Source organism: Rhinolophus hipposideros, assembly GCF_964194185.1.
Source record: "Rhinolophus hipposideros genome assembly, chromosome: 4".
NCBI lineage: Eukaryota > Metazoa > Chordata > Mammalia > Chiroptera > Rhinolophidae > Rhinolophus > Rhinolophus hipposideros.
In genome coordinates this window covers 79,377,337-79,395,607 of record NC_138050.1, presented here as the reverse complement: position 1 = coordinate 79,395,607, position 18,271 = coordinate 79,377,337, and the positions used below count along the sequence as shown (strand labels likewise).

The 18,271-nt window shown below is 32.6% G+C and overlaps 1 protein-coding gene across 6 annotated transcripts in view; it reads right to left on the bottom strand.

Moving 5' to 3' along the window:
- Positions 1–18,271, bottom strand: part of MYCBP2 (MYC binding protein 2) — a 251,054-nt gene that overhangs the window by 182,057 nt on the left and 50,726 nt on the right. For all 6 annotated transcript variants that reach the window (XM_081045566.1, XM_081045567.1, XM_081045571.1 and 3 more), the window contains exons 9-17: positions 15,220–15,293; positions 14,951–15,089; positions 13,374–13,450; positions 12,215–12,419; positions 10,584–10,748; positions 8,759–8,917; positions 3,816–4,020; positions 1,447–1,592; positions 827–928 (exon numbers count right to left, since the gene is read on the bottom strand). In XM_081045566.1, coding sequence (XP_080901692.1) covers positions 827–928; positions 1,447–1,592; positions 3,816–4,020; positions 8,759–8,917; positions 10,584–10,748; positions 12,215–12,419; positions 13,374–13,450; positions 14,951–15,089; positions 15,220–15,293 — 1,272 coding nt within the window. The remainder of the gene's footprint in view (positions 1–826; positions 929–1,446; positions 1,593–3,815; positions 4,021–8,758; positions 8,918–10,583; positions 10,749–12,214; positions 12,420–13,373; positions 13,451–14,950; positions 15,090–15,219; positions 15,294–18,271) is intronic.

The following is an 18,271-nucleotide window of genomic DNA, read 5'->3' as shown; positions in this document are numbered from 1 at the left end:
TTAAAATATACAACATCAGCAACTATTTCTCATCAAGATTTTGCCGAGCAGAGGAATAAAATCAAGAATTCTATAATAATTTGTCTTAATCTTACAAAAAAGGTTCTACTGAATAAAAACAGCTTTAGTAATACTTATATTTATCTCTGCTTGTTGGATATATACTAAAATATCTATTACAACCACAATTAAATGTATTTTTAGGCTGAGAAATGATTATAAACAATGAGGAAAATATAATAAATCTTTGCAATTAAAAACTGCAGACTCTCCAACTTACCCTTCTTGTATATAACCAGAATAAGCTTTTTCCAGAATAAAATCAGACACATAAAGACATAATTATGTATTGGATTGGAATAAAGAGTCATAGGACTATGCCCAAGTGATGATTATAAATGACCAGGAAAATAGGAAATAAAATACTATATTAAACTTGTTTATGGTGAAATAGATGAATCCAAAATCGGGGTGAAGGAAAGTTATTAAAATTCGTATTTTTAAAAAAGTTGCTAATAGTTTTTGATGCTTGGCAGATGGTACAACAATTCTTTTTTTTTAACAGCTATATGCTATATTTATATAGCATATATAGCATATATAAATATTTATATGCTATAAATATTCTACTAAATTAAATGTATGTTATCAGCACAATCGTAAACATCCTAAATATTTTCATATTATTTTCATGAGTTACTAGAAGGTCACTAATTTTAATTTGTATTTCTTACCAAATCAGCCTATTCTGCAAACTTTTCAGTGGTCTCAGTATAGGGTTAGAAAACAAATTTTCATATACTTTTTCTCTGCAGCTACATCTTACCTCTTCCTTCTTCTAATCTGTGTCTCCTGATTACTCGCTGCCGTTTTTCTTCTTGTCGTAACTGAAGGTGTTCTTCAATGTTAACCCCGGGTACTGGGACAGCTAGATGATTGGGGGAAAATAAATAAATGAAATAAATAAATAAATTGTGTGTGTGTGTGTACAGATACATATATATACAAATACATATGTATACATATGTATTTGTATACATACATACATATATACATATGTATACATACATACAAATATATACAAATACATATGTATATATATGTATCTGTATATATATGTATTTGTATGTATGTGTATATAGATATACATATATCTATATACATACACACACATATTATATAAGATATGAGAGAACTGTATGAAATTCGGGAAAGTAAAAGCTAACAAAACTGTCTAAAACACAAGTTATTTTTACTGTAAGAATCTTAGCAAAAAAACAGAAAAACAATCTCATCCTTTAATTAATGACACAGTGTCAATTACCACAAAAGCAATATTGCATAATTAACTATCTTAATTTTCTAACATATACCTAATAGAAATTTTTTAAGCTATCCAAATTACTGAGTTGAGGGCAAGATGTCTAGTACAGTAAAGCAAGTTACCTAACAGAAGATCTAAAGGTATCATCTCCTTCACTGCATCCAGAATTCCTCTCTGTCTTGCCTCTTGACCATCCAACTCTCTTGCACAAGCTTTGCAACATCCACACACAGCACAGCCAGATTCTCCAGAACCACAACCACAGATCCTAAAAACCAAAAAACAAACAAAAGAAATCAACTGAAATCTTTTTACTCTTTCCTTAAAACTCTTCCTATAACATCTTTTATGCATTTTTGAGATTAAATGAGTCAGCAATAAAATCACCCCTTTGGATCAGGATTAGGATGTAGATTTTTAAGAAAAGGTATGAATAGATGAATAATTAAAAACAAGAATTTATTAAGCTCCTGATAGGCATAGTTGCTACATTTCTACAGAAAATACAAATGTATTCTGTTATCTTCAAAGATGCTATAACAAACATTTTTAAAGTCTTCACAATTAAGATGTCACCAGCAGTTTCACTACTAAGTGGTCTGGATGGGTTGGTTGGTAAATAAACATTCTCATCCACCAGGTGAGTTAAGAGAGGTTTGGGCAGCCTTCAATGAATGAGCCCAGCTTGCCAGCTTCATACATTACGACTCCTTTTCCCTCCCTGTCCTTTACATGCTCCCATCTTCCATTCGCTCCTTTCACTGTGTTCAGTTACCTGTTATTTTTCCTCTGTGTCCTTTTCACATCAGTGAACATATGGCATTTGATTCTAACATAAAGAAGACAAGAACACGCCTAGAAGTTGGCAAGAGGGTCAGTGAACAACTAACTTCTTAGTCACACATTTTATAAATGTAGATGTCGTAGCTACATTAGTATTTGTTGAATCAGTCACAAAAAACTTTTGACAGCCTCGTTGAGCCTGATTATCCAGGTTCTACCTGAAAGGAGTTTTGAAAGACACAGCTAGGTGCCCTGTGAATCTTGGCTGTTAAATGGAAGCATTAATGACAATTTGCAGGATCACTAACTGCAGCAGTAAAAACTGCGGAATTTTCTGTGGGCACTATTTAAAAAATAATGCTTAATTCTAAACATAATCTAAGATATGTAGTCACAATTTTATAACTGAAGTCATTTTTAATAGTGCTTAGTTTCCTGGCACATATTCTTACGTTGACTTTATTCATGTATTCACTTCTGCTCCATTAATAAAGAAATTATTGGACTTGGTTAGGAACTGTCCATTTAAATCTATAATTACTGGAAACTTGTAATAAACCTCTGGGGGAAGGCATATAAAGAAGAATAATTAATTTTAGGAAGAACCAGAGAATTATAAATTCATTTATGATATTTATCAATTGCTTCAGTTCTGAGGTTAGAGATACTCAATTTTAATGGAAATAGCTTGAGAGAGATTCAAGAGGATAAATTTCAACTCCTTGTAGAGGAAATATTATCCTTTCATGAAGAGAGCCAAAATACATGTACATTGCTAAAAAATGAAAATAAAAGTCATTGTTTAAAACTCATAATATTCCAATAGCCTAAGAGAAAAGGCCTGTTATATATATGATCTATTTCACTGTGTTAGGCCATAATATAAACAAGATCCAGAAATTACATGGGAAGAAGCACCTGACTACTAAAGAGGTGTCAAATAGAGAGGTCAGAAGTGGCGGGGGGTGGAAGGGAGGTCAGAAGACTCTAGGCTTTTCTTCACAAAATTTCCCTTACTTTCCAACTAATTATCATAATTAATCTAATCTTAAAAGATCAGATCTGTCATAATTAATTCCCCATTATGTTACATTTGCTATAAATGTCAACACAAAAATAAGAATCAAAATTCTCCCCAACATTCTAGGGAAAAACCTGCATTCTGATTCTACCAAACTCACACATTAAATTTAAAATGACAATATAGGACCCCGGAAAAAAATCAGTGGTAAAAATAAGAGTAAAAAGGACAAACAAGTAAAATGCAACTTTAGAAGTGACAGTTCCTAGAACTCCTAAAATTACAAACAGTAAATTTAATTTAAAAGAAAATTATATGTCCCTAATTGACTATGATATCTGATAATTCTACTCAGAAAAGATTCATGTTCAACAAAAATGAATACATTTTTGGCATCGAAGCAGTCTTAGGAAAAGAATACAAATGAAAGTACAGCCCAAGCCTTCAAAAAATTTATGACTTGTTTTTAAATAATGGTTTAAATGAATCAAGTGAAAGAAAAGCAACTTAAGTAAAAATTACACTAAACTAGAAATTATTATAATAGAGAACAATTATGAGAATTGTAAGTATATGCCAACATGCCTTTAAGACACAACATACTAGAACATGCTGAAATCATTTTGGAATGTGTTCTGCACGTTTTCTACTACTATTTTATTTTTTCAGTGTGAATCATGTTCTTACCCTCCAGGAACTCTGTCTGGACGCCCACTACTGACACAGCTGGCTCCGTAACCTGTACAGTCTCCACAGACAGTACACACCATGCACTGCTCCAGCTTCCATTTGTGCATGCCTGGAGGGCACATCATGGACTTCTCATCTTTTTCATCTAGCTCTTCTTCCAGGTCTTCATCCATTGCAGTAGCCATATTTTCAACTCCAAACCCTATTTGACAAATCAGTTTATAATTTTTATGTAGATTATGCCTATGTCTAAAAAACTGGTAATTACATTTACAAAATATATATTACATACTAATCCGAGTAACACAAAGGAATACTAAAAGATAAGCATGACAAAGGGACCACTAGGGACCACTAATAAGTGTTCCCCTCATTTCCTTTCTGCAAAAACAATTGGGAGAGGCAGGAACATCTCTTAGCTGTTACTTTCTGTAGATCATACTTTTAATATTTTCTGATTTTAGTCCCTGCTTCCCATCCTCACGGCTAGCACTTTTGTTCAACAGACTAAAGTCTCCTGATCACGCTCTGAGCCGAGTCCCTCCACTCTCAAACATCCTCCCACTGCTAGTAATCAGCTTCTTAAAACATATACTTGATCCCATGACTTCACAATTTACAAAGCTCCAATGTCTTTCTAAGGTTTTTAAAAGAACAAAAGTGCTCAGCAAGATACAAGCAGTTCCACTGTAGCTCCCATCTCCTTTTGTCCAGGCAAACTACATTGTATCTGGACCTCAATTCCCTCCGCTTTCTAAACATCCCATGTCCTTCCACATGCTCCGGCTCATTTCTGCTCCATCTGTATGTTCCTACCTCATTTACCAGATGCCTTTTCCTTCTTCATCTACCAGAGAAACTCCTTTTTAGCCTTCAAAAACTCAGCTCACAAGTCATTTCCTGTGAACACACCACTTTTTCCAGAGAGCCAGCCTCTATGTCTTCAAAACCTGTTTATACCGCAATTACAACTTATTTGTGCTATAATTCCTATTACTACTACTACTACTACTACTACTACTACTACTACTACTACTGCTGCTGCTGCTGAACACCTACTATGCCCTAGTACTACTACTACTACTGCTACTACTACTACTACTACTACTACTACTATTGAACACCTACTATGCCCTAGGCATTTCACCTTAAGGGAAAGATTAAGCAAAAATTCTTGTAAATGTCCATAATGTAAATAATTTTGGCTTTGTGGGCCACATAAGTCCCTACCACATTTTAAAAAAAATAACCCTTTACAAAGGCCAAATCCATTCTTAGCTCAGAGAGCCACACAGAAAACAGTCCACTGAGCAGATGTGGCGTCGGGTTATAGTTTGTAGACACCTGATCTGGGCACTGAGGACTATGACAACGAGCTATGATAAAGCTTATAATTTAGAAAGATACACATTAATCAAATAGCCATACAGAAAAGTGTAACTATACAACTGTGATATGATCATGAAGGAACACATAGTATTACAAGAGCATATAATGAAAGAGAAAATCTGTGAGAATCGAGTAGTTATTTTTTGTTTGCCTTTCTTACTAAACTTAGATCCTCAAAGACAAAGTTACACCTTACTCACTTTACCTCTTATCTTAGTCAACCTTATTCTCCTATCACTTACACTTATAACAGACTCCGTATAGATCTGTCTAATCAAGAAATTAACTCGATGGAATATACAGCCTTTTTAAAAATTTTGCCACTTCTAATCTATGGATAGGCTGAAAATTTAGATAACCAAGTACTGGATATACGTATGTCTAGAGTTACAACAAAGCAATACAGGAGAAGGCCCAAGTAACTCTATTTTTAACAACAATAGCTAAAATAGATTGAGCACTTACTTCTGTTTAGGTCTACATGTATTACTCATTTAATCATCTAACAGTCCTGTAACTATTATCCTCAAATTGATCTCTAAATTCAAAGCAACGCCAATCACAATGCCAAGTAGAAAAACTGACTAATTCACATAGGAGAAAAAAGGCTCCAATCTGACTACATGAAGCAAAAATTTATAAAGAAAAAAAATGAAAAACTTGTCTTCAAAATTTAAAAATGACATGCAACATATGAAACCATACATATAAAAAATAAGCCACAAGTCAAAGATATTTGCAACACATACAACATAATATATAAACAATTCCTATAAATCAGTAAGAAAAAGGCAAGCAAAATAAGAATAGTTTGAAAAGACAGTCTAATCGACTATTTATAACCAAGGGAATGCAAATCTAAAGAAAAATGAAAGATCCAGCAATTTTACCCCTTGTTACACGCCCCCAAAAATGCATACATATTTTCACTGGCATTTACTAGAAATGTTCAGAGCAAAACTATTCATAATAACCAAAAGTAGAAAACCCAAATGTCCACCATGCTAGAAAAGATTTTAAAACTGTGGTATATTCACACAATTTAATACTACAACTAGACCACGATGAGAACAATCTATAACTAATTGCAACAACATGGATGAATCTTATAAATGTAGAGTTGATTGAAAAGAAATGGGACGTAAGAAACTCATACTACACGATAACATTTATAAAGTATGCAAAAGTAATTTATGGTGTTAACTGGAGAGGATAGTGACGAGAGAGGAACATAAAAGGGGGCTTCCTGGGCTGCTGTTCATGAACTAGTTCTTCATCTGGGCTCTGAGTACATGAATGTGTTCAGTTTGTAATAATTTATCAAAATGTACACTTACGACATGTATTTTTCTGCATATATGTTACACTTCAATATAACAAAAACAGTTACAATGAAATAGAATGTCATAGCCATCACAATGACAAAAATCAGTCTGTCAATACTAACTATTTGAGTCATGTGGAAAATCAAACTCTACTGGTAAGAGTAAAATAAATTGGTATAATCTTCCAAGAAAAATTTAGCAAAGCTGACATCTACAACACAGCAATTTCACTAGAGTATCACACATTTTGCAGGAGACATGTATAAAGGTTTTGTAATTATAATATTGAAAAATTAGACATAAACTCATTTATCAGCAGGAGAATGCATAAACTGAGGTGTTAGTGGTATGGTTTTTTACATAGTAGTTAACGTCCATCATCTAGATTTATATGTACGAACATAGACATATTTCAAAAACAACAGTGAGACAATTTTTTTGCAGAAAAATATGAATAATAGATTAGCACTTACTCTAAATATGTTTTATGTGTAAAATATATGTGTATAATGTATTTTACATCTAAAATATATAGGAACAAGTAAAAGTACGGGAATGTGACTGAAAGGACATTAATCAAAGCCATGAAGGTGGCCGGTTCGGGAGAGAGAGGGAGTATAATCATAAGCCCTGGAAGGTGAATGCAGGACTCTACAATCTTCTCTACAATGTTTTTCACTGAAAAATGGTAAGAAATAATGGTAGGTACATAATTTTTTTAATATTTCATTATTTTCTGTACTTTTCCTATGTTTTTAAAACTTTTAAATATCCCGTTATGTTCTTTATGACACTGTAATCTATACTCATTATGTGTCCTACACTACTAGCCTGCTTTCCAATTCACTTCCTGAGTGGGTGTCATTTCTGTTAAGTGAAAAATCTTTCTAACAATTTAATTTTGTTATTACAAAATTTACACTAAGAATCCAGAATAAGTATAAATGTATGCCAAATTTTCACAAACATTTCAGAATAATAAACAATTTGGCTCACCTTAGAACTCCTATAAAACATAATTTGAATATGTTTATATTATAAGGAGAAAACTGAACCGGTTCTCTCCTCTTTGACTAGTAGGTATTATCTAAATACCTACTACGGTTCACTGGTTTAGCAAGAAGAAAAAATATTTCCATTTTGGAGTAATCCATTTCTTTTCTTTCTTTTGTTCTTCCTTCTTTTCTTAAAATCAATGTTGCTCTAACAGACTTGTTCTTTTAAAAGCCATTTTAAACACATACACACATAAATGAGGTAAGGAAAAACAATAGTAGGCTCTTGATTTCTAGTTGAGTCTGCCATCAAGAAGGCCCCCAAAGAGCTAAACTTGTTTTTGTTAATTTATACAAATATTAATCCTGAAACTCATTTGTACTTTAAACACAGTTCAATGCTTAGTTCTAATAATATATATTTTTCACTCTCATGCCCACACAAAATTAAAAACAGAAAATCAGAAGTTGGAGTGAAGGGTATATACAGTACTGATAGCAGCTAAAATAAAAAGTGACAGCAAGAATGAAGCAGACACAAACTATTACAAAAACAATACCACAACAAGCATGGATAAACCCCTCTCATCCCTTAAAAGCCTGTTTGGGAAGAGGATACAGTGAATAAGAGACATCTACAATTTAGCTCTTGATAAAGGGTCAAGTATTCTTGAGGATCATCCTTAGTTGTCAAGAACTGATTAAATTAGAGGTTAGGCACATGCTGTTAAACAGGAAGACAGTCTTTGCCAGACTGACTGCTGCCAAAAATGTTTAAAACTGAAAACACGGTATAAAAAGCTAATAATCAAGAGTTTGAAAATGCACTTTTCTAGAATACTTTTTTTTTTTAAAGTTTACTGGAGTGACAATTGTTAGTAAAGTTACAGAGGTTTATGATGCTAAGCGAAATAAGTCAAACAGAAAAAGTCTAGAATAACTTATTCACCAATAATGCTAAATCAAAGAGGTGCTATTATATTTCATATAAAATTAAGAAAAACTTACAAGTAAACAAGCTCATTTGTTCATAAATTACAAGTCTAAAGTATATTTGATTATTCCAGTGATAAACTGCCAAATAAATTTAAAAATGCAGTGGTTTTCCTAATTCGTAATATGAAATCAAAGTGCCACTTGTTTAGAAAAGAATAAGATTCTTCACTATGTTGTTCTAAAAAACTAATGAAAATACAAGGTACAGGTTAATGACCACACACTCAAGACCTACCTTTCCCACCTTGGTTCATAGCACCAGTGTCTCGTCCACACTGTCCTTTATTATTTACACCAAATGTCCAAACTTCTCCATTCTTCATTAAAACACAAGTGTGAGCTTTGCCCATAGCCACCTGAGTTACAAAATGGCCTTTCAAATCGGTTACCAAACCTATAGGAAAGATGCAAATTTGGTAAGAAACAACAAAAAAGCCTTTCTGAGCCTAGTAGTGAATCATCAGTAACGTAAAAAGACCACCTCAATGCAGAACTTTTCATTTCTAGGATACAATAACCCACCAAAATGGAAAATAAGTAGCCAAAAGACTGGCAGAATATCAGTAAATTAATTTTCTAATTTTGTAATAAAGCTTCAAAATCTTAAAATGTTATCATCCAGACTTGGAACAAATCTTTACTGTGGCATTAGCTCAAGCTCTCTTCTCCTGAATACTTGCTCTAAATGGCAACAGCTCTCAACAATTCTCAGAAGAGTCATTAGTTCTCAAACTTTACCTGCTTTGACCTGCCTCAGCAAAACAAAGTAAAACACTTGCCAGAGTATACTGAATAACGTTTTTGTAGAAACCTGTGAGATTTTTCCAAAGAGGTAATTTTCAATCCTTTTTAACCTAAAATACTTTCTTCCACAATCCAATGCATAGCTAGTTCCTAAACTTGAATAAATGAATAAGTTTTGATCAGCCCATTCCAAGAGAATTTTATCAAGCAATAGTTATACTGAATACTATTTTTAAACTATATATGAGCCCATTCCAAAAATTTTGATTCACTCCTGACACTGAGGCTAACTGAGAATCTAAATATTACCAAATTAAACCAACTCACATATTACCTGAATACATTTCAATATATAATCGCTATACATGTTCAATATACGTCATTGCCCCAGCATGAGACAATCAAACTTCCAATCAGAAACTTCATTAATTCTCGTTTCCTTTTGACAAAGAAATTTACGTATTTACTTCATATAAAAACCTTCCAACGGGTTGCCGCAATCGTTATACTCTTTTCTATGTGCCAGAAAGAAAATATAGCAACCAAATATGACAAGTTTTTGAGATCAGAGTTTATAAATACTCTTTTTTTTAATTTTTTTATTTTTTATTTTTATTGAAGTAAAATTGACATACAACATTATAATAGTTTCAAGTGCATGACATAATGATTTGATATTTGTATACATTGTGAAACAATCACATATGTTTAGTTAACTATAAATACTCTTTATCTGACTAGTTCTATCCTTCCTATCCACTAGTTAAACTTTTGGTTTATCTGTCACTCAGTCACTTAACAAGTAATTTTTGAGACGGTGCCATGAGCCAGACACTGCTGGGTACTGGGGAGATAACAGTAAGTCAGAGTGAGATAGTCCCTCCCTAACTACCTAACGGGGCACTAAATAACTTATCAAGTATAAATCTGCTATGTTATGACAACCATTTCCCTGGGGTACTACCAGGAACACATCACATGAGCATCTGGGTCTAGAGGAAGCTTTCCAGAACAAGTAACCGCTAGAGAGCTAAGCCCCGTGATTAGCTCTGCATGAAACTATTAGGTTGGTGCAAAAGTAATCGCAGTTTTTGCATTTGTTTTTAACCTTTTAAACCACAATTACTTTTGCACCAACCTAATAGTAACAGTGGTCCCCACAACAAGACAGGAAGGAATCACAGCATTGTATTTGGAAAGAAAGGTGAAAAACGTGGAAAAAGCATGCTACAAATGTTAACTTTCTAGACATATCTTTGCAATACATAATGTCTAGTTTTGGACTTTGAATAACAGTGAAATGGTGTTTAACTTACTTGAACTATCAGAGTAAATGGCATCTTTTCCAAACATGTATAGCTCTCCATCTTTAGAAATAACAGAACTACTTCCATTATTGCAGGCTGTATACACCACAGTCTTGCCTTCCATCTTAATTATTTTTTTAGGTTTATAGGGTTTTGATTGCCGTCTGCTCTTAGCTTAAAAAAATTAAATTAAGTCAAATTAAGGCACCTATGCATAAATGAAAATAATAGTTTGTATATAAAGCTCAAGTAAAAAATATATTATTTACTTTACGATACTATTTATTTATTTATTTACTTACTTACTTATTTATTTTCACAAAGGCCTCAACTTCCCAACATGTCAATTAAAATGAGTAAAGCTGCAAGCTTCACCTGGTTAATTAATATTCAGGCTATCATTGTCAGATCCTCCTCTTGGTAACATATTGAAATTCCCAATGGGAAACACCAATTTTCTACCAAACTTCTGGGGAGCCCAATCTCTAGATCAGCTATTTATATTATCAATACTATTCCACAATTACCTTTTCTCTCAAAATCTACCTTACGTGTATTTTTATGGTACAATCCTGAAAGTGAAATCCGTTCCTCATTCATTCAACACATATGTATTAAGTAGCTAACATCTACCAATGAAAGATTGTAAAGCAAGAAAATACAATATGGAGGGACAGTGAATAAATTTAAACGTGGATAATTCAAGCAGCCTCTGCTCTCAAAAACTAAATCCTTGAAATGAGCAAAAGATGGAAAATATAAATAAATCTTATCTTCCTTTAGTCAACCTTAGTTGTTGCATGCTTTTCAGAATAAAAACATACTGCTATACTGGGTACAATTCTGTGACTTAAAATACCATTATATTTTTTCATATAACACGATCCACATCATACTGGTATATACAGCAACTATGGTATCTGGTGCTCAAGCAAAGAAAGAACAATGTTCTCTGAATGCTAGAAGAAAAAACTGACTGTTCAAAAGTTTCTGAAATATGGTGATACACTTCATGCTGGTTTAAGGGATTTCTTCCAGGGTAACTTTTATTTATACATGATTTTTACATTAGATGTTGATTTAAAACGTAAGACTCATAAGATGCTACCCCACTGTGCTACAATATATAAAATAGATAAGAAGTTACAGAAAGAGAAACATAACACTGAGGAAGACTGAACAGAAGTATAGAAAAGATAAGGGATAAACAAAATTATTACTTTTTCATTACTTAAGGAATGCTTCCATCATAGAGAAATGACACCAAGAAACATGATCCATAACTCACATTATTACACAAGGTTACATAAGGTTTACTTCATTTCGAAATATATGTTCCTACAAAAATTTTGGATTACCTAAAATAATATACTAGAATATGTTTTTTTAAATAACATGAACTGGCAAAACAAATCAACAGCCATGTACCCATAACACATATTAGATTGATGAATATGAACTCTAGAATGAAATAAGCAATCCCAGTTCTTTACTGAACAGTACACCACCATTAACTGAATATGCCCCAATGTAAAATCCTCTATTAACTTTGTGAGGTTAGTGCTGTTGAAATAGATACACCTTATGTTACCAAATTCCATACTATTTTTACTGAATGTCCAGTTGATCAGTCAACTTACTTGACTCTCCATCTTCTCCTTTACTAGCAGATCCTGTAAAGAATATGCTTCCATCTTCTGCAACTAAAAGGGCGTGAGAGCCATCGTGTCCAACTGAGAAGTGTACAATCTTTGGAGATTTTGTAATTGGTAGCTCAACCCATTTTCCTGCTGAAGGACCACCTTGTTTGATTCCAAGACTCTGGTACTTGCCAGTGTAATATATCTTATATATACAAGAAAAAAAAAAGAAGAAAAAGAAAAGGAAGAAGAAAAAGAGAAGAAAAAGAAAAGAAAGAAAAAGGGAGTTATAGTGCCTTTTGGAGTAGTGCACCAGGTTTCACATGGGAGGAAAAAAACTTCCATATTTTATTGAAAAGCAAAAATACCAAGAAGCCAAACTTTTTTTAAATACCATTTGATTTCTGTGAGCTAAAAAGGAGACAAATAGGCATATTTTTCCAAAAAGACAAGAGCCCATAATAGTTTTTTCTATCGATTCAGAATACTTATAATCCCTCACCTTTCAATTTTATATGATACTTTATAAGTATCCTGAATAGATACGAAAAAATATACTTCATAAATATACTCAAAATTCGTAACAGTAGTAAGTTCATAAAATTCTCAATTAATTTTCCCCAATATAAAAAGTCCTACATACAAATATACTGTATTTACCTAGAATTTTAATTTTCAGATTTCTTTTAATTACCTTACTTCATCCTCACACCTACTAGATAAGAAACTTCCATCTCTGTAGATTGACCTCTAAATCGATAACTTATTTATACATTCTCCTCTTTCCCCCAACTTGTAGTCTGTATATTTCTGCTCATTTACAGAAAGTTGCAATGGATGTCATATTCATCAAAATAAACACAAAATGTGAATTCCCCCAACTCAAAAAATTACACAAAGAGCTCCATAATTCAAAGCAAATATTTATAAATTTATAACATTTTATAAAGTTTATAAAGTATTGTACTCTTAAATGTCAATTTCCTTTCATATTTCAACATGAACAAAATTTTACCATATAAAAACATAAAATAATTTAAATCAAAATTTAAAATATGATTACGTTTAAACATGTGAACTATGTAAACTAATCAACTGATGTACCAACTATCTCTAAAAGCAGAGAATGCTAATTTTTAATCCTAAAAGAGTAATTTACCTTTCCATTTGCTGTTTTCATTAGTGCAAACTCTCGTCCTGCACCAAGAATTGCTGACTCCTCATCAAATCCTGTACCTGATAATACAAGATTAAGAAAGTCTATTATTTTTTTAATATGAATAATTTCAAGTACAACAGCTACTATTCTGAGTGCTTAAAGAGTCAATTCAATTAATATCACTGAAAAACAAGGATGACAAAATGTCATACACCTGAATTAAAAAACATATATATATATATAGACACACACATATATGTATAAATAGGTACACAGCTCCAAGGAAACATAAGGTTATCATAAGCTTCTTAATTGTTCCAAACTAGTGCCAGATTAAATTTTTTAATATAAAAAAATTTTTAAAGCAATGTCACCTTGAATTAACGCATAACAAATTTTTACTGAGCATCTATTAGGTGGCAGGGGTTACAGAACACATGAACCTTATCCTATGTGATCCTCACAACCATACTGCCTGTTTTATAAATGAACAAATATAAAGCTGTTGAGGTTAGTCCAGAACCCAAGTCATTTGGGCTTGAACAATGCCATGTACATGTTTGAATTAAGGTATTCCAGATTCTTCACTCCATGCTTGTTACTACAGAACATTTCATGTACCTACTTTATGAATCTAAATACGTATGTGTGCATATATATATACACACAGATCCTTACGCACATTTTCAAACTGTAAAACTATGTGTAAATAATTATATATGGCACGTTTTATAATTTTGTCCAATTATACAAATTACTAATTAGTTCATGGGTTTTTTAAATTTAAAACTATAATTTAATTCTACATTTTTCTATGAAAGAATTACAAAAATAATATGCAAAGTAAATCACTAATGTCAAGTTTATGAAATTTAATGAGATAGTCAAAAAAGACGGGTTTTGCAAAGAATCCCTACGTGAAAAAGCAGCACTATTAAACCTGCAGCAGCATGGCAAACTAAAGTGAGACCCTCATGGAAACTGGTGATCCCAATTGCTACTATGACACAGCGAGAGTACATTTATTAAGTCTGAGAAATACTCTCTGGTTGTCTGTACTTCTACATCCAAATGAAAGATTAATCCGTTTGTCAGACCAATTACCATTTTCACAACCTGTGGGATCACTCTATGGCTATCCTAGAAATCTGTTCAAATCAAAATTAACAGTTTCAATGCGAGAACTATATATATCATTGTAGTAACATTTACAATAGAAGTTTTCAAAACTTTAAATAATTGAATACAGAAGGAGCATACAAACTAATGATGTCCACAAGTGTTGTCTGTCTACAATTTTTATCAAATGTAAGTTTACTTTCTTTTGCTCTACTCAGAATGAAAATGGAAATTTATCAGTGTCTTTCTTAAAACAGTGTTCATATATCTTACTCTGTTTAAAGGCCATATTTCCTATCTACTCATACATATTAATTCATAAGTGTGCTTTATAATATCAGACAGAAAAATAGCAACTAAAATATAAGCTACACTGCTGAAAATACGATGTCAGTTTTTAAAAGAATAAAGAATCTGAGAATTAAAATATGCAAGAAAGGCTTATTTGACAATCTTACTTATAATATGCAAGTCCTTTTCCAGGTCAAATAGTGAGATACCACAGGCATGTAAGCATTTTCTGGCCAGTTTAAGTTGCAATTCTTGTTGTAGCACAGGTTCAGTGCTTGTGGCAAATATTCTGACAACAAAACCGTCCTAGAACAAAACATCCACAGTATTATGTTGCATAAATTGGCCTTTTACAATCTATATTCCATCTAATAAAAATCAAGTTATAGGAAAGGGATTTCATTTACCCCAGCTACTCATGATTCAGAGTACTTACATCTCTTGAAGCAGCTATCTGATTAATATATTCGCCATCAGTAAATAAAATATTTTGACCTTCATTATGACAATCTGTGCAAAAGGAAGAAAAAGTAATTATATTACAATATAAATAAACAGCTCACAAAAATGACTTTCTCCTCTGTTGAAGTCAGAATGAGAGTTCTCCACACAATAAGGATAAACAAACTCTAAGGAAGACTGTGCTTTTTAACAAAGAATTACATATTAGCAGAAACTAAATAATTCACTAGTAATATTTATTACATTCTGTGCTTACACTTACAAATCTTCCATAATCAAGGAACTCAGAGCCTGCCTAATTTCAAAATGAATTAGTATTAGATAAAGTCTAATAACAAACATGCACCATGATGAACAAACTATAATGTTGGTTATAATCATTTCAATACAATCACATGCAATGTAGGCAACACTCTACCTCAGACATACATCAGTCATTAGTGTCACAGGAAAATACAGACAGACCTAAAGCTTCTGTATTTGAGTCTACGGTGTCCAACTACAGATATCCCTTGCTTTATAAAATAGAACTGGTTGTCCAGTTTCCACTTAGAAGTTTAAAGCTTATCGCCAGCACTTTGAGCATTTAGCATTCTATACACTTTTTAAATGTTCATCCCTCAGAAAACAAACAAATCTAAACTTCTGTATTTCTTTTTGCCTGAAAGTGCTCATATATTTCGCTGGAAAACCATATTTTTATCAACACTCTATGTATCTGTGGAATAGTGCACAACATACTTTGATCAAAATAATGCTCAAGTGCAGTGTAGCAAGGGATACCAGCATTACAGAAGGACCTCTGGGACATGTGTTAGTGATTGCTACAAAATAACACGAAACTACAAGCAAAATCAACATCTAAGTACAAACTGTAGCCTTTTGGAAAAACATATGTTCAGCAAGCAAGTAAAAAAGCACACACACTTCCCAAAATAACTGCAGAGAACTAGGATGAATCTCTCCATTAATTACAATACCAAAAAATAATACTTTATTTCTATTTGCACCTGAATCAACAAAACATAAAATTCTGGTTTTGGAATGAAGTAATGGAGCCCACCCAAATAAGCTGGATTACTCTATATCTTTGCCCAGGAGCTTCATACTAGCATACTTCCTTATCATAAATATGCAAAACACAGGCAGACCCTTACCAAATAGAGAATTCAGTGATCACAAACTGGAAATAGAAACTGGGAGACAAGGCCCACGGGTAGCCCAAGAGACTTGGTAATCAAAGAGAGGAGAAATCGAAAGAAAGAGTTCCTAGTCCAGTGTACAGAATACAAAGAGGCGCAAGAAAGATGCTTCTGAAGCTCTAAGCAGTAAGATTTTAAACTAAAAAGCAAAGAAGAAAAACTCATTATAATTTCAGATAAACGCAGGGGTGAGGAGTGAAGTGGCACGAGAAGAGTAGCAAAAGCCTCATGATCTGAGGCAGCCTGTCACCAGGCATGGAGCGTAAATGACATCAGGATACAATACAAGAACTATGGCAACATATAAAGGTTAAAATGACAATTAACATAAAAAAGTATGTTTTAAGTTCATCAAAGCTAGGCTGAAAACAACTTATTTATAAACTAGATTGTAAGACAAGCTGGAACACGAAGCTCAAGAAGTTACCAGATTTATGTCAGTTTTAGACATGGTATTCACTGCTGTCTATAAAGCTGACAATTCACTTCTGCTCCTTCTCAGTTGAAAAGCGACAGGACAGAGTTGCCCCCAGCTAGGGAGGAAAAAAAGTACTACTGAGGAAATTGCAGTCCAGGTCAAAGAAATGGAAAACTGACAAGAGGCTTCTTCACACTTGAGGGCAAGTCTTTCTGCTGTGTGATTTCAAAAAGATCTTCTCATTATCCTTTCTTCATCCATCATGTAATAAGACAGCATCTTCAGGAAAATATCAAGCAACATCTGCCAGTTCGGAAGACATGCAACATGGTACTATCTTCCCAAAGTTTGGTTCATTCTTCACCGTGAAATGGTACATATTTATGAAACACAGAAAGCCACACTTGATATTGTTAAAAGTTGCGTTTCATATGTTAAATGATGTAGAAGTATTTAAAATGAATAAGGACATTAGCAACTCATTTCCATCATGGTGGAATAAATACAACAACTGGTAGACAGACCATTTGAAAATGGTCTTCTCAGTCACAATCTCTATGAAATGATGAGGGTTTCTCAGAAGTAAATCCTTTATATTAGTATTTATTTGTCGGGGAGGAGGGTTAAGAATTTTCTTCCAGTACATTATCCTAAAATGACTTGCACAGACAGAGCGAGAATAATGCTCATTACAGTGTAATGTATATGGCAAAAAATTGGAAGAGACTTCCATTCAATGGAATATATTTTATAACATTAAAATGATACTGTGAAAGACTATTTAATGGCCTGGAAATATATTCAGATTAATGAGGGAAAGGGATATGTTAAAAAGCAGTATGTAGCATATGATCACTTTTTCACACATATAAACACACATACATGTGTAAGACAGGAAGGATATTCACCAACACATTATAGTGTTTATATATGGGATATAGGGTTACAATTTTGATTTTTTGTTTTTATGACACCTACTTACAAAATAAATACAATTATTTTTAATTATATGTATGGGGGTACATGTTATTTAAAGTTACTATTGGTATTACTATGATGATGATGATGATGATGATGATGATGATGATGATTTAGACCAGAGACATGGCCCAGGAGGACTTGTGATGATTTAAAAAAAAATCTGTACACATATCTGAAAACAGACAGTTACTTACAAAATTGCGTTAGTAACTCATCTGTTTTCCAAAGTAGCTTTACACATGAAATGTGGCATTTACCTTAACATAGTGTCATTTACACTAATTTGGATCTATTTATATATATATATATATATATGTATATGTATATATATATGTATATGTATATGTATATATATACATACATATATATATGTATATATATATATATCAGTGTTCAAATAAACGTCTGATGAAGTTATACAAATA